This window comes from Ursus americanus, chromosome 16 (genome assembly GCF_024610735.1).
Source record: "Ursus americanus isolate L20-20 chromosome 16, mUrsAme1.1.p, whole genome shotgun sequence".
NCBI classification, from domain to species: domain Eukaryota; kingdom Metazoa; phylum Chordata; class Mammalia; order Carnivora; family Ursidae; genus Ursus; species Ursus americanus.
The window spans coordinates 955,203-982,746 of NC_142142.1; the positions used below are offsets into that span (position 1 = coordinate 955,203).

General features: G+C 38.6%; 1 protein-coding gene across 1 annotated transcript in view; it reads right to left on the reverse strand.

Annotated features, from left to right (window-relative positions):
• SWAP70 (switching B cell complex subunit SWAP70) overlaps window positions 1–27,544 on the reverse strand; it is a 70,163-nt gene that overhangs the window by 24,381 nt on the left and 18,238 nt on the right. Inside the window, exons 2-3 of the mRNA XM_087868045.1 lie at window positions 20,188–20,328; window positions 7,770–7,943 (exon numbers count right to left, since the gene is read on the reverse strand). Coding sequence (XP_087724171.1) covers window positions 7,770–7,943; window positions 20,188–20,328 — 315 coding nt within the window. The remainder of the gene's footprint in view (window positions 1–7,769; window positions 7,944–20,187; window positions 20,329–27,544) is intronic.

Here is a 27,544-nt window from a genome sequence, read left to right on the forward strand (position 1 = left end):
ATTTTTTCATCTATGAAATGGACACAGTAACACTTATCATATAGAACTACTGTGGAGATAAAATGAGACCAGTACTGATTATTTTGCATAGTGTCTGACACAGTATGTACCCCAACAATGTTACTTCCTTTTGTACTGAGTGTGTGGTCTATTACTCAAACATTTAAAATTATATTTTAGAAAGCATTTATGAAATAACGAATTAAAGAAGAATGAAAAATTAAATCTACCTATAACTTCCACTGCATAAAAATATTTTGACAAATACTAGAGGAAAACACAGAAACAGTAAGTCTAATTTGTTACAGATAGGATTGTGAGTTAATTTTTCTTTCTCTCCTTTGCACATCCACTAATTTGGTTAAAATGATGTCTATGAAATAACATGTTTTAGCAGAGAAAGAATGCCAACAATAGGAAAAACATCCCTGCAAAAACATCCATAAAATATCATAAAGTCAAAAAATATCAAGAGTTCTACAGATTTAATTTGATGGGATACTATAAAGTCCTCTAGGAGAGAAATGATCTTCTCTCCTAAATCTATGTAGCGTATGGTAGGTAGTCAACAAATGTTTACTTGTTGGAGAAAAATACACTTAGATCTTTTCCTTCTCTTGTTGGAGATAGATCATCTACTGTTAAGCTTACCAGATATTATTATTTTCTTGGCTTTTAAAAAGAAGTAGCCTGGCTGATTCAGTCCATAGAGCATGTGACCCCTGATCTCAGGTCGTGAGTTCAACCCCACTTTGGGTAGAGTTCACTTCAAAAAAAAAAAAAAAAAAGGAACAATGTCATTTGTGCCTGGCTGGCCCAGTTGGTGGAGCGTGCAACTCTTGATCTTGGGGTTTTGAGTTCAAGTCCCACGTTGGGTGTAGAGATTCCTTAAAAATAAAATCTTTTAAAAAAGAAGAGGAAGTAACAGAGAGAGTCAGTGAAGGAGAGAGAAAGAAAATGGTCAAGAAGAGAGAGAAAGAGAAGAGAGGAGGAGAGAATGGGGCAGAAAAGAAAGGGAAGAAAGACTAACAACAAGAAGAGATCAAAGAGAGACGAGAGAGAAAAAGAAAGTAAAAAAGGACGTTAAGATTGGGGCGCCTGGGTGGCACAGCGGTTAAGCGTCTGCCTTCGGCTCAGGACATGATCCCGGCGTTCTGGGATCGAGCCCCACATCAGGCTCCTCTGCTGGGAGCCTGCTTCTTCCTCTCCCACTCCACCTACTTGTGTTCCCTCTCTCGCTGGCTGTCTCTGTCTCTGTCAAATAAATAAATAAATAATCTTAAAAAAAAAAAAAAAGGACGTTAAGATAAATAAATGCCCAAAGTAAAATATCTTAGAGGCATTAACATGTCCAAAAGTTCAGTCTCCGTAATGCAGCAAAAAGAAGGGCCCATGCTGTCTGATCACAACTTGGGATAAAGGTACTGCAAGCGCAACTGGAAGTTCTAGTAGTAAGGCCGACAGAAGACCCGTATATGCGTACGGTCACCTGTACGGGCCTGCCAAAAAATGGTGCATCCGAATGACCATTCATACTCCCAGTCAGGAAACAGCCTTAGCTTTTCCTCACCTACCCCTGTGGATACACCCAAGTCACTCCCACTCCAAGCTTCAGTTCCTCTTGTATATGATATGGTCTTTTATAATGTTAGTCACTCAGAGTGCCTGTCAGTAGCAAACTCAGCTCTAGAGGCGACTTCCCAGGTTCATCCTGAACCTTTCTGAAGGTGCGCTCTCCCAAAGCTTCTGCGTGTGTCATCAGCACCGAGCATCTGCTCAGCGTTAGCAGGGACTGTCCCAGACAACTTATCTAGATTCATTTCCCGCTGACTTTCAACACATATACTTTCAATTCATATACTTATCATTAGCAAATAATTGAAGGACCTCTTAATTCATTATATTGGGCCAGGGAGAGACAACCGTTCCCATTCTCAACTATTCAATTATGCTAAACAATAAATCACGTGCTGCCGTGTTAGTCTCGAGTGGCCTGCATCAATTCTAAGAGCTCATTCAGTTTCAGGAAGCAGCTTACTTCCTCCTTCCAAGCAAGTTTCACCAAAAATAACAAAGAATAAACTTTCAAGCTGCATGTGATTTTCGAGGCCTTTGGCTCCAAAAATTATTTTGTTAAAAGTTCTTTCTCTGTCATCATTAAAAAGGGCCTTTATTGGCTTAACAACAATTCAGGTTTTATTTCACTAAAGGTCTCTTAAAACTATTTCAGATTTGATATTTAATTGCATCAAGGCAATTCTTTCAAATAAGCCCACAACAGACACATCCTGTTTTGTTCTGGCTCTGTGAAAATGAATACTACTGAAAAAACTATACTTCACCGACACACATTTCCAGGAATATCATTTGACAAAAATTACAGAACCATCTTAAACGGGAACATACTGTATCTTGACTTCTGCGTGGTTAACTCACTAAAATAGTTATTTAATATTTTTGACACCACTTTCTAGGTGATGGGAAACTGAGTCAAAAACAAGCATCTATACAGCTTATGTCATTCATATAACTACCACTGTTACTTGTATATTTTATAGCATTAATTGAAGCTACAGAATAAAATCTTAGTTAAGAACATTCTGGACTTACACAAAATGTAAATAATCATTATGGTAGATGAATGATTAGAAACATAAAAATCACCTTCAATGTATAAAGCCTAAAAACTGCTGGTAAGATTACAAATTAAATTCATATATACACTTGTGACAAATTAAGACACTATATTTCAAATTTTATTTTTTAAATGTACCTATCTTTATATTAAATTTTATTAAAATCTCTAAGTCTAAAGCTAGTTCAAAATATGGGGTTTTTTTAAATGTTATTAAAGTATTTAGGAAGGAAGCAAAATGTAACAGACAATGGCTACCTTAAGAAATACTATGACTCTAGTATTTTCCATAAAATAGTGTGACCTTGAGTTTACAGTGCTTGGTCCAAGGACGGGAGATGTGCTAAGAACATAATAAATACAAAGCTGTATTTTAAACCTCAGGAGGCTCGTTCAGCAATCGGACAAAGCAATTCCACAAAAATCTGTCCCAGTGATTCCTTCTTTCCCCACGCACGTACTCCAGGCCACAAAGAAATTCTACAGCTAAGCAGAACAAATGGTGAGGGAGTTAAGGATGTCAAAACAGAGTAAGTCCAAATAATAACATGACAAGGTATGCTGCCTGCCTATTCTAAACAAGTCAAAGAGAAGCTATTCCCTTCTCAAGTGAGATTAATTTGTTTAGAAAGAGGACAAAAAATAATATAAACATTCTAACAGCTTGGTTTTTTTCCTAAATGAATAAAATAATATATAAATGTAATTTAGACAAATAAAGAATTATATTTTATATAAATAAATACTAGATAGCATCTGGTAAAAATAAATAAGAAAAGAAAAGAGGACCAAAGACATTACTACCAGCTCACAAAGATGAAGGTAGGCACGCTGTGGAGTCTTGGTGGGGCTCTAGGGTACAAAAAAGGTTAGAATCATGGCACACCACAAGGCTTACAAGGGTCCCGGTTCTTCAGGCCACCTGGGGCATAAATCTTTTTGAGTTTCTTAGGCAAAGCAGTCAGGAAGCTAGTGCTGGCGGGTCCCTTCACAGATTTAAAACTAAGACAAGCCCTCCACATCAAGCAAGTGCTGCCTTGAGGAATAAGGTAAGTTTCCTTACTAATTTCTAATACTGAAATCAGGACAAGGTCACTTTCAAGTCCACCATGAATATTTTAGTGATGGAAAGAACCCAAACATTCACAGGTAAGAGACCTACCCCACCTCCAGTTCCAAAGAAAACACAAATAAATTTAGAACACAGAGTAACTACAAAATGTCTTAAAAGACAATACTGGAAGTTTTATTGGCATAATTCTTCCAAGCAACAGCTAGGTTTTTAAAATGCCATCAGTACATCTTTTTCAACACCTATCAATATTCCATTCCCCTCTGTGTCCGTATTAAGCTAGACAATTTTGGTGTGCAAGACTCTATAGCACACCTTATTCTTTATGTCTCCTTAACATACGTGCACTGTTACATCACTGCTGTTACTAAGCACTAAGAAACCGTTTCCAGCACTACAGGAAACTGTGCTCTACCTGATTACCAGTGACCACCTAATCAGTAGAACCGAGGGCAACTTCTCACTCATCACCCTCTGATTTTTCTGTAACACCTAATGCCAGTAACTACTTTACTGCTTCTCAGAACTTTTTCTTTCTTTGGCACCCATGACTCAACGCTCTCCCAGTTCTCCCTCCTACCTTATAGACTATTCAATTCAGCTTCCTGTACCAAATCTACTTCCTCTTCCTGCTACAGAAAACAGTCCCAAGTTCTGTCCTCAGCCCTCACTTCTCCCACAACAGTTTCTTCCTCCCTGATCTAATCTACTTCCATGGCTTCACCATCTCTGTCTCCAGTCTGGGCCTCTCACAAGCCCTAGATGTGCACTTCCAGTTGAATACAGGACAGCTCCACAAATATGTTCCAACCGAAACACCAATATACGCAACCCATTATCATATCCCAACTTACTCATCACCCAGTCACTCATTCACACATGCATGTGTGTGTGTGCACACACACACACATTTAGTGAGCACTTATGGGGCCAGACATTATATTAATGCTTCACATCATCAACTATTTTAGTCCTCAAAAGAGTCCAATAAATGAAATAGTTATCCCCACTTTACAGATGGGGAAACCAAAACAAAGAGATTAAGTAATCTCTTCAAGGTCACAAAGTCAAAAAGTGGTGGAGTCAGGATTTAAACCAGGCAGTCTGATTTCAAAGATCATGCTTTAAACAACCACACTGTATTACTTCCTGACTGCCCAGGCCTGAAACTTGTCCATAGTCCTACACAGCCAGACACTATGAACTTAGTCCTGTCACCTCCGGATCTCTCCCATCTGACCTTCTTTTCCATTCTCACTGACATTACTATACTTCAGTCCTCAAATACCACTTACCTTCTCTCAACTTCCCATCTCCCATCTCTCCGTATTTCATCTATTTACTTGTCACTCTCTTGCTTAAAAATCATCTGTGGCTCATAGTTCCCCACTGCCTACAGGATAAAGTCAGAACTCTTTCTAGCCTCATCTACTACCACTCCTCTTCACAGCCATCATGTTCCAGCTAGAAAAGACATGTCATTCTTTTTGACTGCTTAGCACTTATCCCCTTCTAAGTCTAGGCAATTCCCTACCTCCCAATATAGAAGCTAAAAATGCAAATGGAGCCTTTACAGGCCTCCTTCGCAGCTACCTCGTGGTACCTGACATAGGCCATACCAATTGGATGTGCTAACACCTGACTGAGCTGGAAAGTGGGCACAGAGAATTCCCTCTGGTAGCAAGAACAGCTGCAGGAAGACTGGAGTCCCAGGCTACATCAAGTGTGCAGGGCCGGAGGTGCCCCACAGCACAAGCACAGTCCCTACCCTGGGGTGGCAGCAGCATTTTCCTTGTGCTTCCTCACTGGAGTGACAAGTATAGTTCCAGACTGCCAGCATTCAAACCTGGTTTCTCAGCCATCGCGACAATTCAGTGAGCTACCCAATATCCTTTTTGGCTTCAATCAGTCCATCCAGCTGTTTCTAAGTAAGTGTCCTGACTAGCTACTCAGACAAATGGAATACCTCACTCACCTCAGAACATGCCCTTTGCTTTCCTGATTTACATAATCTTGCCCACTGTTTCTTCCATCTAGAATTCTTCTCCATTAGTCAAAATTCTTCCCATCTTTTAAGGCCCAGCACAAGTGCTACTTTCCCCATTAACATAAAAGCAAACATTTAATGAGCACTTTTCAAGGGCCAGGCATTCTCCTTGTCCAATCTTCACAAGAACAGTAGGAGCTAGATACTCGCGTTAACCCTGTTCTATAGCTGAAGAAACTGCAGCAAAAACAAACTATGTCAATCTCCCGAAGTCACATGGCTAGTGAACAGAGATAGAGCTAGAACTCAAATCCAGGAAATCTGACTGCAGACCCCTGCCCTTAACCAGGAAACAGCAAATGACAGCCCACGAATCAACTCTAGTCCATCAGCCAAATCTAATCTGTATACATCCATGACCTAAGAACAGTTTCTGCATTTTTAAGTGGTTGGGAGGGGAAAAAAAAAGAATAACATTTTATGATCCATGAATATTATATAAAATTCACAAATTCACATTTCAAAGTCTATGGTATTGAAGCACAGCAACATACTGCCTATGGCTGCTTTCTTGCCATAACGGCAGATTCAAGTAGCTGCAACAGAGACAGTATGGCCCAAAAGGACCACAAAGCTTCCAATATTTATTACCTGGCCCTTTATGGAAAAAGTTTAAGACCTTACTTTTGCCCATTAGATTACATTGCCTCTTACAAAGCCTGCCTTCCTTACTTCCCCCAAGCTGGAATAAATCTTTCCCTTGTCTGTATTTGCACACCCTTTCCACCTCTCTTATAACAGGTAGTCTATTCTGCTTCGAATTACACTTGACTTATTTTTTTCCTTGAGCAGACTACACATTCCTTGAAGGGAGGAAGTAATCTTTTCCACTCTGCATTCCTCTTGGCGCCTTGCTTATTGTTGGCAGTCAATAGATGCTTGCTGACTTTAGATAAAATATTGCAGTATGAACTTTCAAACAGATTTTCCTAACATGAATATGAATCACAGAAGTCACAGCCTAGACTCTGTACTGGCAGGATGGGTGATGACAGGCGCCCTCAATCGCTTCTGGTAAGTATATATTGGTACGGCCTTTGTGACAGACAATTCCGCCTTGTTCATCAAATACCTTGAAAGTGTGTTTTTTTAGGATTCAGAATTCCACTGTCGGAAATCTGTCCTAAGGAAAAAAGCAGACCAGTGTGCAAAACGCAATAGTCACAGTAGTCACAGGAGTTGACACACTTACTGAGTACATCTTACATGCCAGGTACTGAACTGAGTCCTTTAAATGCAGAACCCCCTAACCCTTAAACACTGTGATGAGCCCTATGTTATAGGTGAGGAGAGTAAAGCTCAAGAGGTGAAATCATTTGTCAAAAGTTAAGGAATGACAGATTTCTTTTAAGGGGAGCACTACAGCTGATTGTAATTCTGCAAACTAATTTTTTCTATATTTACTACTATAATAAGCATGTATTACATATATAATTTTTAACTCAGTAAGAGAGCACAGAAACCCTACTCCTGTTTTTTTTTCCTTTGGAAGCTCAGGGAAAATAAGTCAGAACAGAATAAGCGAATGCCCTTTTTCATTTACTTTGGAAAGCACAATAAAAAGTCACCATTCTGGACTTTGAAACGAGGATAGTTACTTCCTCACATGAAACAGCCTTGAGAGTAACACTGTGGATTCTATGTTTCCCATGTAGCGTCACTCAGCCAATTTTGCCCTGCTTTCCTAAAACACCATACTGGTTTTGCCAAAATGTAAGTAGACAGAAAATTATGTTGTGACTTGTACTGAATAAAGACTCTGGATATGAGGATGGATTCATCTATAATTACAGCAATTTAGAGAGGAAAAGTCCCACCCTGTCTGCAAATCTCCAGGGGTATTACATGACCCAAATCACTGAATTTTGGACTTTTCTGGATTCAGGCTGTTTTGCCTCTGATCCAAAAACACTAGTCCCAGGTCTCCTTCTATATCTACACTGAATTAACACAATACTTCCAAGCTAGATCTATTAAATCCTATGATGACCATGTAAGAACTTCCCAGACCTTACCTCTTCTGGTACAATAATGAGTGGATACTTGTCCTCAGATAAAAAGTTGAAAATAACCCATACTTTAAATGCATCTTCTTCTGTAATGAGCAGGGGACTCTTGGTGAGGTTTTTTTTGACACAGAGGGTCCAACACATCCTATTGAATTCAATCTTGTCAAAGTTGTCTTGGACCTAAAAAAGAATGAGTTAAAATTTCAGTGAAAAATTTCCAATGAATGAGGAAATATTCCAAAATAAGCAGGATATAAGCCAAGTAAAACAGATACAGGTTTCCATTCTAACCAATCCAATTAACTAATAACCATTTTCTAAGTATTTGCTTGTGTACCACACTTTCAAAAGCCCAATTAAGAATGTTATATTTAGCCTGACACTAAAGCAACATCTATCTGTCCAAATCACTGACTTGGCACATAAAATACTAGCTTGTTGAATAGTTATTTTTTCACATGTACACATTCTCTTCTAAATAAAACTACCAACCCTGGTACAGAGGAGTGGAGAATGTCAATTACTCAGTATGAGCCCCATACAGTTATCTCATCTTTACCTATATAGTCAAAGAAGACATCTTCTTTTGGAAAAGAAAAAAAAGCAACTTTATCTGAAATTCTAAAAAGACAGCCCTGCCATACAGTCATTCAATCACGCATTCAGTGTCCCCTCAGCATCTACTATGAGCTACGTACTATGCTACAAATTAAGGATATAAAGATGAAGAACGTGGTCTCTGCTCATAGAAAATTCAGTTTATTAGGGAAAACAGATATGCAACAGACACAAATTCTAATACAATACCATGTATAATTCAATATTTTTTCACTCATTCAACAGATAAAATTTAGATAGTGATTATTATTGCCAGGGATAATCAAAGATACTTAATATGATACTAGCCCATGTCTCCAAGGGATGCCAAAAGAATTACAAGAGTGTGGTAAGTATTATAATAGCGGTAAGCAGAGGGTTCTGTGGGAACACTGAGGCCCTAATCCAATCTTAAGAACTGGGGGAAGATTTGCAGAAAAAGTGACATGACAAGAGAGTAGAGTCCTAAAGGATACTTAAATATCAAACAGTTTATAGTCACTATGGAAAACAGTATGGAGGATCCTCAAATTAAAAAAAAAAAAAAGCCATATGATCCAGCAATTCCACTTCTGGGAATATATCCAAAGGTAACAAAAATGCTAACTCAAAATAAATATCTGCACCTCCATGTTCCTAGCAGCATTATTTACAACAGCTAAGACATGGAAACAACCTAAGTGCCCATCGATAGATGAATGGATAAAAAAGTTGTGCTATATCTCAATCCCAGGACCCGATCAGGACCTGAACCGAAATCAAGAGTCAGACACTTAACCGACTGATCCACCCAGGTGCCCCTTACAACCTGCATTTTAAAAGCCATATTCTGGGACAATAAGGAAGATGTACTGGAGAAGGCAGAGTGGGTAGCAGGACAGTATGAACAAAGCATTTCTTTTTGGAAAGAGAGAAACAAAGTGTTATGTGTATGGTAAGGAAGAAGTCACTAGCTGACAGCAGGGAGAAATTTCTCTTGATCTCTACTTAGAATTTGTGGTTGGCACACAGGAGTACGAAGATATCCTTTGTGCTCTGCCTTCAGTACCCTGTCTCAGTCTGGTACCATTTCCCACACCTCAACTGCACACAATTGATCCCACGAAGGGAAAGCAGTAGCTGCCACTGAAGCTTCTTTTTACTTTTCATTTTTTTTCCTTTAACACCATTTATTTAGACTTTTGGTGTATGCGTGGCATTTTATATGCAGTTTCTCACTTAAACTTCATATTAGCCTTGTAAGGCCAAAATTGTCCCTATTTTACAGATCAGGAAATAGAGGTTCAGAAAAATTGAATACCAATTCACGTGGCTGACAAATATCAAAACTAGAGTTTAAATCAAAGCTCAAATGCTGTCTCTTTCCACTATGCTAAACTGCCTACAGAACTCAGTAGACGGAGGACATCTATTCACAGGCTACCACTATCAAATCTATCCACCTGCACCCCTAAAAAACACTTTGGGGAAATTATATGTACACAAAAGCATGCAGCCTTACCCTGAAGAACAAGAAGTGATTGTATGTGGATTATGTGATGAATTATAGGGTTCCTGAGGAGGAGTGGCTAGACTTTTGGCTAGAAAAGCAAATATACACCAAATCACAAACAGCTTTGTAATTTTAAGAAACAGACTATAAGAAACCCCCAACTGAAGGGTTTTAGAGCAGAGCATGAGAGTAGGTCATCAGCTGCCCAGATTAGTACTTTGCAGAAAGACGGAATTTGAAGCAGCCCTTGAAGTATATGAAGACTGCAAGGAAAAGTATTACAAAAGACAGGAAAGGAAATGGCACGAGCAAAGGTATGGCAGAAACATCACACCAACCAAGTTTAGGGGATAGTCACAGGACGGAGACAAAAACAAGGGAGAAGGAAAGATAAAGTTTTCAATTATGAGCATCTTCAACCTGAAGGTCTGGTAGATATTTAGTTGGAGGTGTCCAAAGCAAGGTGGAATGTAGCCTAAGAGGTCAGGCAGATCTGTGAATCAACTGTATGCTGATGACGAATGAAGCCATGACGGTCAATGAGATCACTGACAGAAAACGTAAATCGAGAAAAGAGATGGGATCAAAAAACAGAACCTCAGGGGATACAGACATTTACAAAACATGAGAAGGAAGAGGAATTATAATGACCGAAAGAACAGTCAAACTTGGTAGGAGAAGTACAAAGATATGAAAACTGAGTGAGGAAACAGTTAAGAAAGTTTGATCAATAGTGTCAAACACTACAGAGATTAAAAAGGAGTTGTTTAAGAAAAGACCACTGGTTTTGCAATTTGGTGGTTAGTTACCAGTCACCTTCAAGATAACCAAGAAGTCTGGGTACAAATCAGGTTGCAATGGCATCAGAAACCAAGCAAATTCTCCATAAATTTTCCCAGGAAATAAACAGTGGCTTTTTGATCTAAGTCCACTGTATAACTTAATTTTAATAAATTGTCTGTTTGGCTCATTCGTTCTCTAAAATTTAATGCACTATTCTTGAGTTTAATCATGCTCAAGGATAAAAACATACTAAATGAAGGCATTTACATATTTTTCTAAAAGTACAAAATGAAATCAAGTATGAAAAGCCCACAGCTAACATTGTACACAACAGTGGAAAACTGAGTTTTTCCTCTAGGATTAGGAACAAGGCAACGATGCTCACTCTCACCACTTGTATTCAACACAATATTGAAAGTCCTAGCCAGGGCAATTAGGCAGGCAGGCAAGAAGGAAAAGAAAAATAGAAAGAGAAGGAGAAAGACAGAGAAAGAGAAAGAGAAAGTAAAGGAAAAGAAAAAGGAAAAGGAAAAGAAAAGAGAAGAAAAGAAAAGCACGGAGGATGAAAAAGGGAGGGAGGGAGGGAGGGAGGGAGGGAGGGAGGGAGGAAGGAAGGAAGGAAGGAAGGAAGGAAGTCCAGATTAGAAAGCAAAAAGTGAAATTACCTGTTTGCAGATAACATGCTCTTTCTTATATGTAGAAAACTCTAAAGATTCCACAAAGAAAACCTGTTAGAACTAACAAAACAAATTTGGCAAAGATGCAGGATACAAATCAACACTTAAAAATCAGCTGTGTTTCTAGACACTAACAATAAACAATCTAAAAGAGAAATTTTAAAAATCCCATTTAGCATAGCATCGAAAAGAATAAAATACTTAGGAATAAACTTAATCAAGGAGGCAAAAGACTTGTACATCGAAAACTACAAAATGTTACTGAAAGAAATTAAAGATGATATAAATAAACGGAAAGACCTTCCATGTTCATGGATTGGAAAACTTACTATTGCTAAAATATCCACAGTACCCAAAGCAACTTACAGATTCGATGCAATCCCTATCAAAATCCTAATGGCATTTTTTTTTTCAGAAACAGAAAACATCATGCTGAAATTCACACAGAATCTCAAAGGACCATGAATAGCCAAAATAATCTTAAGAAGAAGAGCAAAACTGGAGGCCTTATACTTCCTAATTTCAAAACATATCACAAAGCTACAGCAATCAAAATAGTATCGTACTAGCATAGAGAGAGACATACAGACCAGGAAAACAGAGCCCAGAGATAAACCCTCATGTGTGGAGTGAAATGATCTTTAACAAGGGTGCCAAGACTATACAATGAGGAAAAGACAGTCTCTTCAACAACTGGTGAGAGGAAACTGAATATGCACGTGCAGCAGGATAAAATGGGCCCTTACCTTACACCATACAAACAATTAATGCAAATGGAATAAAAATCTAAATGTAAGACCTGAAACTATACTCCTACAAGAAAAGAGGGGAAGAGCTTCATGACATTGGAATGGGCAATGATTTCTTGGATAGGACACTTACAGCACAGGCAACAAAAGCAAAAATGGACAACGAAGACTACATCGAACTTTAAAACTTCTACACAAAATGAAAGCAATCAACAGAGTTGGACAAAGGTGAACTAGTCCTTGCCCGTCACAGAAGTTACACTCCCGGAGGGGTACCAGGTATCGAACAATACAGCAATAACATAACCATCTACATGATGAAAACTGTGGTAAATGCTACAAAGGGAAAATGCAATACTGTAAGAACACTTTATAGGGCAGCAGGTTAGCTCTGGGGAGGGCAGTGTGCGATTTGGAAAAACCTCCCCGAGGAAGTGACAGTCAAGCTGAGACCTACAGGATGAACAGGAATTAGATGCATGTTAAGGGTGCAGGAAGCCTTCCAACAGAGGAAGCGACATGTCTGAGGCTCTGTGGCAGGAAGGGTCTGGGTAATATGAGGAACAGAGAGAAGGCCAACATAACTGCACTGAAGGGAACAAGAAGGGGAGAGGAAGAAAAGGAGGCTGGAGAGGGTGGCAGAGGCCAAATCCAACATGGCCCTGTATGCCAAGATAAGGATACTGGGCTTCACCTAAAAACAAGAGCAAGCCATTGAAGGGTGTGGGCTCAATATTTAATGCTTGCTAAATTAAAATAAATCTATACATTGAGAAGATCTCAAGGTCTGTTCTAACTATAAAAGGTCTAGAAATCTCATCTAAGATTACAAACTGCTCCAAAATCCCAGTTTATATCACACATAATAAATCGAAAGTCTCACATCTTTTGGAAAACTAATAATGGCTGCCAGTGGTTTCAACGTATCCAAATGGAAGAAAATATCCTAGAAAGAAATGTATAGAGTTGTTCTCATTTTCAACATATATTTCCTTTTCACTAAAATCTATACAGGATAGCAATGCTATTTATAGACATCAATTCTAGCTCAAAGTACTAAAAGTATTTACAAAACTAAACTCACATGTTCTCTAAACTAGAATTTTCATCCAAACCAGCTCAAGACTAAAGTTCCTGTGGCACAGAGACAGTTCTCAGAAGACAGGGAAATTGGCCAATTTGATGCTTTGGCAATTGATCGTAGAATTTGTTTTCTCAGAAAGCATTCATACTCTTCCATCAATAATTCTACTTCAAATAATCTATCTTAAAAGGAGAACCAGAGTCAGATAAAGATTTACCTAGAATAGTCACTATTATTTATAAAGTGGGAAAAATATAAAAATAAAATACAACCCCACCAAAAAGGGAACAGTTATAAAGCCATGGGACAAAATTATCATACAGTCATTGAATACCACTTAGCAGCTGGGTGACCTTAGGCAAGTAATGTAACCCAAGGCCCAGTCTCTTTGTCTTTAAAATGATAGTGATGATGGTACTTAACCCATGGAGTTGATATAAAGAATTAATTGGAACACTTATTTAAAATATTTAGCAGAGGGGTGACTGGATGGCTCAGTCAGTTAAGCATCTGACTCTTGATTTCAGCTCAGGTCATGATCTCAGGGTTGTGGGATCGAGCTCCAGCTGCAGGGAGTCTGACTCTCTCTCTACCTCTCCTGCCCCTCCCCACCGCACGTGTACTCTCTCTAAAATAAACAAATCTTTTAAAAAATTAAAATAAAATAAAGAGTTGCCATATGATCCAACAATTCCATTCCTAGGCAGTACACCTGTAGGTTAAGTACCATCATTAACCATTTTAAAAAGAATTGAAAATGTATATCCACACAAAAACCTGAACATGAATGAATGCGCAGAGCAAATCAACAATAACCAAAAGATGGAAACAACACAAATGTTCATAACCTGATGAATGTGCAAAGAAAATGTAGTAGAACCATAATGAAATATTCAGCCATCCAAAGGAATGAGGCACCACTACATGCAACAATGTAGATGAATTCTGAAGACGTGCTAAATGAAAGAAGGCAGACACAAAAGGCCTCATATTTATATGAGGCCCAGAATAGGCAAATCCATAGAGACAGAAAGTAGATTAGCGGCTTCTTAGGAGTGTGGGGAAGGAGGGAGTGAGTGCTGATGGATACAGGTTTTTTGAAGGAAGGTGAGGAAAATATTCTAAAATTGAATGTAGTGACGGGTGCACAGAAAAGTGACTCTGCCGGGGCACCTGGGTGGCTCCGTGGGTTAAGCATCAGACTCTTGGTTTTAGCTCAGGCCATGATCTCAGAATCCTGGGATTGACTGAGCCCTGTGTCAGGCTCCCCACTCAGCGGTGAGTCTACTTATCTCCCTCTCTCTCTGCCCCTTCTCCTGTCACACTTGCTCTCTCTCTCTCTAAAATACACAAATAAATAATAAGTGACTGGGATGCCTGGGTGGCTCAGTCAATTAAACGTCTGCCTTCAGCACAGGGTCCTGGGATGGAGTCCCACATCGGACTCTTTGCTTGGTGGGAAGCCTGCTTCTCCCTCTGCCTGCCGTGCCCTGCACCGCCCCCCCCCTCGTTTGTGTGCTCTCTCTCTCTCTGACAAATTAATAAAATCGTTTTTTAAAAAAGTGATTACACCAAGAGCCACTGAATTATACACTTTAAATAATTAAATTGCATGGCATATGAATATCCCAATAAGGCTTTTCTTTTAAAAAACAGGATTTCTTTAAACTATGTAACTCTTAGATTTATATCGCTGGCCACAGTACTCAATGGCATAAAGTCATCCACAGTTTTCAGAATTTAACCTCTTTATTCACCAGAAGTTTTTAGTGCTGGGCGCCTGGGTGGCTCAGTGGGCTAAGTATCCAACTCTTGATTTCCACTCAGGTCATGATCTCAGCATCACAAGATCAAGCCCCACATCAGGCATTACGATGGGCCTGGCACCTGCTTAAGATTCTTTCCCTCCCTCTCTCTCTGTCCCTCCTCAACCACCACCCCCACCTCAAACGCACACTCTCTCTCTCAAAAAATTAAAATTAAAAAAAAAGTTTTTAGTGCTGTATAACTTCACAAACACGGCGAAAATGTAGAGTCCAACTGGGCCATTGTGCCAAAATAATACTATATAACTCTTAAGCAACAATGAAAGGAAAAATAACACAGGCTAAGGGACAATAAAAAGAAATGTACAAAAACATGGTTTTGGGTAGTTAAGAGCAGTAGGACTTCCTACTAAATGACAGTTGTTAGGCTCCCACTTGAAGACATTTTGATTGCTGATGGTATACGGATTCAAATAACAGAAATTTGAAACCTCCTTTTATGGAAGAATTAGAACTGACATGAACAGCAAACATTTGCTATGTCAGCCTAGAAAAACAATGCAGAGGCTACTAAACTCTAGAGAAAGGACATTATATTGAACTGAAAGATTTCCTTCTGTTTTTCTTCCACGTGTATGTTTGTTTCCAAAAAACCAAAAGGAAAAGGATTATGCTAGAAAAGCAGCAGATTCCCCCACAAGGACTTGGCATCTTCCCAACAGAGTGTTGGTTTTAATCATAATGGTTCAGACCAACCCTTAACATGTGGCATCAGGGAAAAGAACTGACAAGATTCAGACCCAAAAGCCTAATAGGCTATTAAATCTCATGAAAGAATTCGATTGTCACATAAATACACTGAAGCAGGACTAGCTTTTCATATGGTCTATGGGGCTTAGTAGTAAAAAGCTAACAATATATTGCTTTCTTCAATTATTCACTGTCAGATAATCCAGGTATAAGGTCTCTTTGCAAAAAAAGAGAGGGGAGGCTCACAAAAACATTCTTCCTAAATGTTTACAGAATTCCATTCTTTACTAAAGAAGGAATTTAACAAATAAGCAAAAAAAAAAGTTAACACTCGGGGAAGGCAAATTATTTGATACAAGAACACAGGCATATTAATCATTCGATGTCTCAGGAAAGGTGAAAATAAATTCTATCAACGTGAAGAACAATAGGAAGATGATTATCTCTGAAGAAGCAAATACAGAAATCAAATAGAAAAATTACTTTTTAGAAAATGAATTTCAACATAATTTATCTTAGTCCCAACGCCTTCAGAATAATTCTCCCAGGCAAAGGCAGAAAATCTCTAAAACCACCTGGGGAAAAAAAATGATAAAAATGAACACTGAAGAACACCAGATACTAATTAAAAGGAAAAAACTCATCTTAAAATTTTTGAGAAAAAAATCTAAGAGAACTAGAGCCTGACAGAGTCTGAGATTTGTCAGAATAGCTTTTAAGCCACTCCCCCTTCTCCTATATACCCAATAACTGGAAAAACAATAATTCTAGAAGGAAGTGATTAATCCCCCAACAGTACAGTTAAAAGAACACTGATCTAGAAATTAAATGGCTTAGGTTTAAATCTGTCTAACCCTTATTAGTTAGGCAACCTTATGCTCTGTTTCCTCCTGAATTAAATGGGAATAGGAATTCCAGTTACGCGCTGCAGGATTCACATGACAATCAAATGAAACAGCGTCTGTGAAATATATATACATATGACATACATAGATACGTATATCCCGTCCTGCAAATTTAATCATTACTTTATATTTCTTTTGCACAACCAATTACAATCTCTAAACTTTATGTTAACATTCTCCAGTCACTACTGGCACTTTTTCAACCAAGTTTCAAAACAAGGCACTAATCTTACTCAATTTAAACCGACACCATGGAAACCTTGGCTGCTTTATTTGGATTGAAGGACTGGCAAAATTCCACTCCAGGTGGCTAAGCAATAATAAACAAGAACTTACTGTTTCATCACATCCTCATTCATTTTGTGAATAAGTTTTTCTCCAACCTTAGTGGCAAATTTTGAACTTTTTAAATACGGCTATATTTTCTCCCCCAATTACAGAACTTTAAAATACCTAAATACTAAAACAAAAAACATTTTAAAACTTAAAATTCAAGATATTTAACTAAAGTTACACCAAAGAGAACAAAATACAGTATTTAGAGTACAGCACTTTGAGATATGAAACCATTTTTCTCTATCCACTGGCCCACCCCACACAAATTCTATCACTGAAAAGGCAATTTTTAGATTTCTGAATATTTCCCAGTATGTTCTATATTTGCATAACAGACCTAATTCTGATTATCTTTTCGGGGGGGGGGGTGATAAGGGCAGAAGGAGAGGGAGAGAGAGAATCTTAAGCAGGATCCACACCCTGTGCAGACCCCAAGGCAGGGCTCGAACTCAAAACTCTTTGAGATCATAACCTGAGCCAAAATCAAGAGTTGGGACGCTTAACCAACTGAGTCACCCAGGCACCCCTGATTGTCATCAAATATTTGTGGAATTTAAGACATATTTACTTGTAACACAACTACAGAACACAAACGAGCTACCTCATCAATGAAAGGAACAGCACCCAGGGAAAGCTCCAGAAAATAGTACAGCATCACACTATGCAGTTCTGAGACCTCACAAATCAGTTTCTTGTAATAATTTGATTCAAACTTTTTTTTAAAGATTTGAGAGAGAGAGGGTGAGCGAGAGAGAGAAAAAGAGAGAGAACAAGCAGGGGGAGGAGCAGAGGGAGAGGGAGAAGCCGACTTCCCGCTGGGCAGGGAGCCCAAAGCAGGGCTCAATCCCAGGACTCTGGGATCATGACCTGAGCCGAAGGCAGACGCTTAAACAACTGAGCCATCCAGGCACCCCTAAACATTTTTTATTGAAATATAATTCACATACCATAAAATTTGCGCTTAAAAGTGTACAATTCAATAGTTTTTAATACATTCACAAAGTTTTGCAACCACCATCACTATCTAACGCTAGAACATTTTCATCATCCCAAAAAGAAACCACAAGCCCATTGGTAGTTACTCACCATTCCCACCTCCCCTCAACCACTAATCTACTTTTTATCTCTATGTGTTTGCCTATTTGGGGCATTTCATATAAATGGAATCACACAATTTGTGGCTTCTGTGGGCCTTATTAAATCTTACATTTCATTATAGTATGATTTCTCTTTTTTCCCCAATTATTAGGCATGATCAAAGCAATGTTATCATCTCCGCAGGAAATACTTAAAAAACATTTAACACATATACACATAAAACAAACACAAAATCATACTGTGAGGCTGATATGGAATAATAGACATAGGTATAAAGAATACTACATAAATGAACATACTGTAATCTTGACAACCTCTGCAATAAAATTTGTGAAAAACATGTGATTTTTTATTTTCCTAAGATTTTATTTATTTATTTGACAGAGAGAAAGAGAGCACAAGCAGGGGGAGCAGCAGGCAGAGGGAGAAGCAGGCTCCCTGCTGAACAGGGAGCCCAACGCAGGGCTCGATCCCAGGACCCTGGGATCAGGACCTGAGCAGAAGGCAGATGCTCAACCGACTGAGCCACCCGGGTGCCCCTAAAACATGAGATTTTTTTTAAAGAACTCTCACCAACATTTTGACATTTTCCAAAGTACTAACTTATCGTAAATTTTAATTGCTGTACTTTACTATTATAAAGACACTAAATTACAAAAAATGTATATATATATATACAGCAATAAAAATCCAAAGAAACCGTAGAAAAAAATATGTAAATAGTTGCGGTATTTAGGTGATGGGAACATATAGTTTTTAAATTTTTTTAAATTTATTTATTTATTTAAGTCATCTCTACACCCAACATGGGGCTCAAACCCACAACCCCAAGATCAAGACTTAGCCAGCCAGGTCCCCCTAAATGTATTTTACTTTTAATTTTAAAGTAGTATCACTGTCACTTTTTGAAAGGCATTTTTAAAATATACCCAAAAATTTCATGCTTGGTGTCATAAATAGGCAAAAGCAGGAATTTCCCACCATTCATGTGAATAAATGATAACTTTCATATCTAAACTAAGTGTACACAATATGGAAAAATGATACTAATACATCGTTCAGTTAAAAAAAACAATTTGAAGAACTTTATGTACAGCATGATCTTAGCTATATGGAAACAAAACACAATGTATTACGCAGGGGTGTGTTTGCATGTATATATTTGTTTTTATTTTTTATTTTTTTAAAGATTTTATTTATTTATTTGACAGAGATAGAGACAGCCAGCGAGAGAGGGAACACAAGCAGGAGGGGGAGTGGGAGAGGAAGAAGCAGGCTCATAGCAGAGGAGCCTGATGTGGGGCTCGATCCCAGAACGCCGGGATCACGCCCTGAGCCGAAGGCAGACGCTTAACCGCTGTGCCACCCAGGTGCCCCTGCATGTATATATTTAAAAAGATCTGCAAAGACATTCACCAAACTGTTAAGAGTGGTTACTCCTGGAGAGGAGACTAGATAGAATAAAGAGGCATTCACTTTTTATTTCATATATTTTTGTATTAATTGCCTATTTAATAAGCATTTGCAACCTTTAATAATTTTTTAATCACCAATTTTTTAAAATTATTTGAAGATGCCATCAGTTTAGATTATTTTCTTCTGAAAAGAAACAGAAGTACATTAAATTCAACACCTTCTTATGTCAATTTTTAATTATCCAAACCAAAAGAGAAACTGAACATGGCAGCAATGCCAATAGGTTATATTTGGCTTCCAAACACATAATAGGTCTTTGCAGCATCTTTACCCCAGAGGAAGCATCTGAGTGGTACCCTGGAAAGTCTATGATGAAAACTTTGCTGTTCAACAGCTATTTAGTAAAGATAATTAACATCACCTTTGGTATTCACATTTTACCCTAACATACCCATGTTTTAACAATTATTGCCAGTATATGTGGAACCAGAATTTAGAAGGAAAAAAAAAAGCACCCTGAGAAGACAAAATACAGCTCTTAATCTCAAAAAATGAGCCAAGTTGTAAAATACCAAACCAAGTTTTAGAAGACAGTAGAGAAGAGGAAGAAATAGGAAATGTCAGTCTCCCATTCTTTCTTTCCTTTCCGATTTATTCTCCTGATGCCTCACACCCGAACTCCTTACTGAGCTTACCAGCAAGAGGCTCTGGGGCCCACCTGAAATGTGCAAATTAAACAACGTTATAAGCAAAAAGACATTAAAAGCATACCTTTTCCAAAATGAACTTGTTTAAATACGGCATGTAGCCCTGATTGGAGACAGGCCCTTCATCATCATCCCTGAAGTGCTCTTCAAGGGCAACAGGGTCATGTGGAACCTTCAGCACCGTGCACAGGTTGTGGGAAAGGACCTAAGGGGGAAAGAAAGTAGTTTAAAGGCACCCGCTAACCAACACATGGCAGCTTCACTGTCTGAACACAACCGGCTGCTCCCTGGCTAGGGAGAGAAAGATGGAGAATAAGCTAACAAATATGGGGTGAGTACTGCTCGGCTGCCTGCTCCTCACTTGGTTGTTACCTCATTCCCTCCCCAGTTCTGGTTCACTTCAAACAAGTCTACAGTGAGCCGGCTCCGTGCAAGATCTATGACTCTACACAGGAATAAAGGGAGCAGCATAGGGAATGCAGTCAATGACACTGTAATAGCGTGTATGGTGACAGACGGTAGCTATGCTTGTGGTGAGCACAGCATAACATATAGAGAAGTTGAACCACTCCGTACACCTGAAACTAATGTATACTATGTGTCAACTATACTTTAAAAAAATGTTTAGATATCTGTGACTATAATATTCCTTGTAGTTTTTTATTACTTGGCCCACATTAGAAAGAAAAAAGGGGGAAAGCACAAGAGGATGTTTTCCAAAATTAAACTTCTCCCCAAGTAGAGCAGTGTCAATCAGATAGAGCTGTAAGAGAAAGAACATGGAACTGGGCAGCTGCAGCCGAGGGTTCTGGACAAAGTGACCAGGGCCAATCACACCTCTCTGGGCTCCAGAGTTCTCACTTGTTCCACACAAAGGGCCAAGTTAATATACAAAGGTACCAAATATTAATTAGCAATCTTTAAGTGTCCAAATACCTCTACAATTCTAGGATACTAGGCTACGTTTTCAGCATGAGTCTAAAAGAACATAAATACAAAAAGAGAAAAGAAATCAAGGGCCTGGTTTAGAAATAGGAGAAAAATTAATTGCAAAAGTATCTCAGAAGTCACCAAAATGGTTGAAAGTTTTCTGTAGAAAATTCGCATTCCGTATATAAAGTATTACTGGTTTTGGCATAACCTGAGTGCATACTTTAACACTCAGGCAGTTCAATTAGCAATTTGGTCTGAGTATTAATCTCATTTTGCATTAAATGAAAATTTTAAAACTTAAAACCCCCCCATTTCATTCATGCATTCTAAAAAGGTCAATTACATAGCTCAGGCTGTACTGGCTTTAACAGAGAATCTTACCAGATGTTAAATCCCAGGGTAAAATATTACCAGCAAGAGGCTCTGGGGCCCACCTGATACTCATATACTCTGCCCTACACATTTAATCACTTGAAGAACCACATTCATCTCAATGAAACTTTCAATACCGTTAAGCAAGTCACTTTTTTCTGTACACACATATTTCAGTTAGGATTTTTTAAGATTAAAAAAAGTAACCTATAAAAAGAATATTTGCATATCTTCTCTCTATATTTGTTTTGTTTCTCAAAGCTTCATTTATGTGGAGATCCTTTTCTACATGCTCTACTGGTTTTAAGGAAGTAAGTAAAGTAAAGGAAGTAAATTCACAAATGGTTATAAATGAAGTAATGAAGACTTTTATCAGCCCCTACAAAGCAGGCTGTGTTTCTCAAGCAAAACCTCTAGTTGCCAATAGTAGAGCACATGAAAAGCGCACGGTAGAGCTTTTGCTGAAGAATCTTGCACCACAGTCAGCAAAAACCTAAATAGATATTTCCTTTCTCTATTTACCTAGTAAAACTTACAGAGTAATCACCTACTTCCAAAGAGGTTTTGTGAGGATCAACTTCAAGACCGTAAAGTGCTTAAAACCTATAATGTACTACAGAAATACAAGTTTAGAGAAATAAGGAGCAATTTTCTCAGATAAGGCTCAAAGGTCATTCAAATCTGAAATCATTTGGGATTTCAATCAAGTAAAAATTCCCAACCACTGATTAAATTATGGTGCATTCATAAAACGTTAAGAACAATAAAGAGTTCACTGTGTGGTAATATGAAAATATCTCCAAGATAAGTTAAGTGAAAAAAGCAATATGCTTAAGATTATGTTTAGTGTGCCATCTTTTATGTAAAAGAAAAAGAAAATGAAAAATAAGAAACTCTAGCAGAGGGGCGCCTGGGTGGCTCAGTCGGTCGAGCATCTGCCTTCAGCTCAGGTCATGATCCCAGGATTCTGGGATCAAGTGACACATGGGGCTCCTGGCTCGGCAGGGAGCCTGCTTCGCCCTCTGCCTGCCACTCCCCCAACTGTGTGCTCTCTTTCTCTCTGACAAATAAATAAAAATTAAAATAAATAAAATAAATAAAGGTTCTGTTTCAGAAAGAGAAAAAGAAAGAAAGAAAGAAAGAAAGAAAGAAAGAAAGAAAGAAACTCTAGCAGAATATATAAGAAACTAATAACAGTAGGGGAAAGACTACCTTGGTGGTAGACCTGAGGTAGAAGACTTTTCACTGCACCTCCCCTTTTTCTTAAGTTTGAAAAAAATTGTACCTATTCGAAAATGTTCTACCTATTTAAAAAATTAAACATGTATTTTTTAAAAAGCAGCTGACCTAAAATCACACAGCTAAATCTATCTTTGAAGTCTATATTTTTTCTTTTACATTAATCTACTCTCTAGAGATAGGTATAAAAGGAAGGCATATTCCACAGCAGTGTACCATGATTAACAGATAAGTGAGATGTAAGGACAATCAGTGAGTTCAGAAAAGAGAAACAATGTGTGATAAAGTGACTTCATAGAGGAAGTGAAATGTAACCTAGGCCTTAAAATAATGAGAGCTTTTTGGACAGGAAAGGGCAATTGGCAGGCTTTTAGATAGCGGAATAACATGAGAAAAGTAGCTGCTTAATGCAAACACCTCAGAGGACAAAAAGGAGACACCAATCTCTCCCACACCCCTCCTTCCCTACCTTCAGGTTTCACAGACCTTTCCACTGAAGGCCTGGCAGGGGCTTTGGGTGCCATAGTGTCATCCTCCTCATCTTATAGATGGTGAGTACTGGCTCGAAGAGATAAAATATGTTTTGTTTTGTTTTTAACTAAGGTTACTTAGCAGAACTGAGACTAGAATTCGCGTTTTGTAATCCCAGGTCCAACACTCTCTAGTAATAAGAACATCATGGTTTTAGTTCTCTAAAGTCAACAATGTTCTTTGTATGTGTAGGTGCTTAGCTCAATTCAGTGATCCTACTAAAGATGGTTTAGAACTGAACTCTAGACTTCGGCCTTGGACAATTAAACAGCACTTCTGTTAAACAGAGGTATAGCTGAACTCAGTGACAATTTTCTTAACTGCCTTTATCTTTATTTGTTAAACTGTGAGGGAGACAGTACTTAATAGTAATAAGGACCTAGAGGAGATCTGAGCGCCAGCCCTGCTCATGCAGTCTGTTCCTGTTCAGTGGTTTGCCACTTACCGTTTTATAATGGTTAAATGTTTTGCTACCTATTTGCTCAGTCTCAGCATCCTCACTGCAGAATAAGGTGTTAAACCTGCTTCTAAAAAAAAAATTTTTTAAAGCCCAATCCTTAACTGTCAACCCGAACTCATTTTATGAATTCAGCAAAAGAGCTATAATTTGATCATAAATTCAGCTTTTTTCATTGTTAATACGGCTTAGAATGGGTAATTCTTCATCAAACAAAATACGGCTTAGAATGGGTAATTCTTCATCAAACAAAATAACAAACTGAGTAACAGATATCTGAACAGGTTTTGATACTAAAAGAGAACAAAACAAGTGTGCTATCTTTAAAACTTTTCAAAAATTTTTATCAGCATAAATAAATAAAATCTTTTAAAAAGGTGGGAGGCGGGTGCGCCTGGGTGGCTCAGTTAAGTGTCTGCCTTCAGCTCAGGTCATGATCTTAGGGTCCTGGGATTGAGCCCCGCATTGGGCTCCCCACTCAGTGAGGAGTCTGCTTCTCCTTCTGCCCGTGCTCTTGTGGTCTCTTTCTCTCTCAAATAAATAAATAAAAACTTAAAAAAAAAAATCATCAGCAATTTTTTAAAAGCTTAAACAGTATCTCAAGTTTTTTTTAATAAAAAATAAAATGTATAAAGAAGCCAAAATCTTAAAGGCCAGAATATAAACTATTAACAAGAAGTAAACATTCCATAAGCTTGTACAGTAGGTTATGCTTTTCAGAGTAGACTTGCATCATCCTTTAGTTGGTTTTAGTCTTGCCCCTGGGAAAAGTAGGTATTATTGCTATTTTACAGATGTAGAGGCTGAGTCAGAGATTAGGAGATGTGCCCCAAATCATAGAATTTTATGTGTAATAAAACTGGGACTAGAACCCAAGCCTCCTGCTCTGATGCCCTTTCCACATGTGCCACTTTCCCTCTTTTTCTGGAAGAACAGAGAGCCCTATGACCCCGCGGCCATGTATGCATGTTGTAGATAGGGTGCAGTGATGGACTGGTGCTCCCCTAACCCTACTCAGTCAGTTCTCCAGGACCCAATAAGAAGGCTGGCACTATTTTGTGGAGCCAAGTTAAATCCAGTGGCGAAGAACGAGATATTCCTAGAACTCTGGGACCATTCTCTCTCAGGAAGCCCCCATCTGCTAGCACCCACCTTTGGGGGAACCAGTTCCAAGAGACACTAGCCTCTCCAAATGAGGAAGCTGGAAAGCAGATCAGGACAAAAGCAATCAGGAGGAAAGAGAGCTGCAAGTTCTTGATTTGTATAAGGACTGCCCCTGAATCACTCTAATCAGAGTGTTGGCAAGTTTCTCAAAAAAGTTGAATTTATCCCACTTCAAATGCCTGCTCCTCCAAAGGCCATTCTTTCGGCGCCCACATGATTGCTAAGCAACTTTGCTCTCATTCCCCCGACTTGAAGAATAAACTATTGTTACTACAATAAAAGATCCATATCCATGCCAACAACCCATCTCTCTACTATTGCCTCTGCAGGACCTTTGCTGACAAGAGATGACTAATTAGCTGCATGAGCCCTGTTCGTTGGTCTGTTCTGTTCAGTGGTTTGCCATTTATCCTTTTTAAGCATTTTACTCCAACTATCATGAAAACAAAATCAAGGATGATGAACAACTAAACAGTATATTAACACACATGAGTGCATAATGTCTACCCTCCTCTCTCCCAAAGATGTAGAGATTATAAAGGTTCTCTGAAACGTGCCCTCCCACAAGTCACACAGTTTCCCTTTACAGGATGTGCGTAATGGGCAAACTTCAACACTGAAGAAAAGGGGGGTGGGGATCTCTATTCCAACAAGCTTATCTGAACGAACACAATTATAGAATTATAATTCATAATAAGCAATCTTTAAAAAAAAAAAGAAAATTCCTGTCTGATTTATAAAATTTCAAGCTAATGGCGAATTACCAGAAAACTCTTCTTAACAATGAACCAGAATGACCAATTTCCTACCAGTACCTTGCCCTGCCTTAAGAGCATTGTCTTCATAGAAGTCCTGCCCCTACCACATAGAGTCATTTTCCCTGTCCTGACAATACCTTTTCATCCGGCTTATCACTATTTAAGTCTTGCTTGCTTTCTCTTAAATTATCTTCATTGTATTCAGCCTCAGAAATCTCCAAGTCAATGTTGATTCAGTCCCTAAATGCAATTACCATCCTAGACGCTTTTACCAAATAATCTTTTAAAAGATTTTATTTATTTATTTGAGAGACAGAGTGAGAGCACAAGCAGGGGGAGTAGTAGAGGCAGAGGGAGAAGCAGACTCCCCGCTGAGCAGGGAGCCCAATGTGAGGCTCGATCCCAGGATTCTGGGATCATGACCTGAGCCAAAGGCAGATGCTTAAACGACTGAGCCACCCAGGCGCCCCTTACCAAATTAATCTTAAAACGCTACTAATATCACATTATTCCCTCATCTAAAATTCATCAAAAGCCTACGGAAGTAAAAACCAAGTAAGTATCTCAGCCCTCTATTTAAGTCACTCGACAAGTCAGGCCCTCTTTAGTTTTCTAGCGTTTCTTCCTACCCCTCTGTACCAAACATACGAAGCCCACCGGACAAGTTTACTCACTGTACCATACACAGACCCTGTACCATACCTCTTCGCTCCAGGCCTTTGCTCCAACCACCCCTATACCTCCATTTCTACCTAACATAAATGCTATCCCTTTCAGAAGCCTCCACCACCGAAAATCAAGGTGGTCTTTCCTCACTCTGCATTTCCCAAGCACTCTGTACTTTTTATTTTACACTACCACACATGATTTTCCTCTCCCAAGATTGTGAATGTCTGAAAGAATGGCCCATGTCTTACCTATCCTTGCATTCCCACAGCACCTCACATGCTATCCAGAAGGCAGAATTTCTATAAATGCTGAACAAATCCCTAGAAAATTCTCTTTTAACAGTAGAACTATATTTTACTAATGACAACAATCTTAGGAAATATCCTACTCCTGTCTCCTTATTTCATAGATAAAAAGACTGGGGCCTGAGACTTGCTCTAAGTCATACACTGATTAATAACAAAACAGCGATGAGAACCCAAGTCTCCTATCTGCCTGTCTCACAAAAATGGGGTGCCAGAAACATTCCCTTGTGCCTAGTTACATCCTTCAAGACTGGGTCATTCTCCATTAACTCTAGGAAACCTTTACTGGCCCTCCTGTCCACTGAACTCCTACTCAGCATTTAAATGAATTGTTTCATATGCTAGCAGTATCTCAAATACCTAACTGCAGCTCAGTGAGGGACGGAAACTTGCCCAATAGTTGTATTCTATATTCTTCACAGGAGCCCAACACGTACGGACAGATTAAGACCGGATACCTTAATCAAAACCACCTGTTGTGATGTTCTCTACAGACTATATGCCATTAAACTACCTACAGTAAATGCCACTGGATTTCATTCTAAATGAACCACCTTTAATAAGTTATTTCAGGCAATTAATCAACTTAGCCCTCTTCAGAAATCAAACAGAAAATATCAATAAAATTGACAACATTTTTTTAAATTTCCCTTTAAAAAGAGACACCACAAAGAAACAAACAAAAGAAGGCTGATAGCTCCAATATTCAAATTACTCTTATAAATTAAAAAAAAAAAAAAAAGATGAGCACCTAATAAAAAAATGGACAACGGACATGAATGGGAAATGTGTAAAAGAAACTGACGGCTAATAAATATAGAAAAAGATGCTAAGCCTCACTAGTAATCAAAATAATGCAAACTAAAACAGCTATTACTTTTTGCTTGAGTAACAATACCTGGCATTTGAACAGATACAGGGGAGTGAAGATAGCCACCACCCAACACTGGAGAAGGAATAGAGCAGGTCTTCTCCATCCCTACTGACATTTTG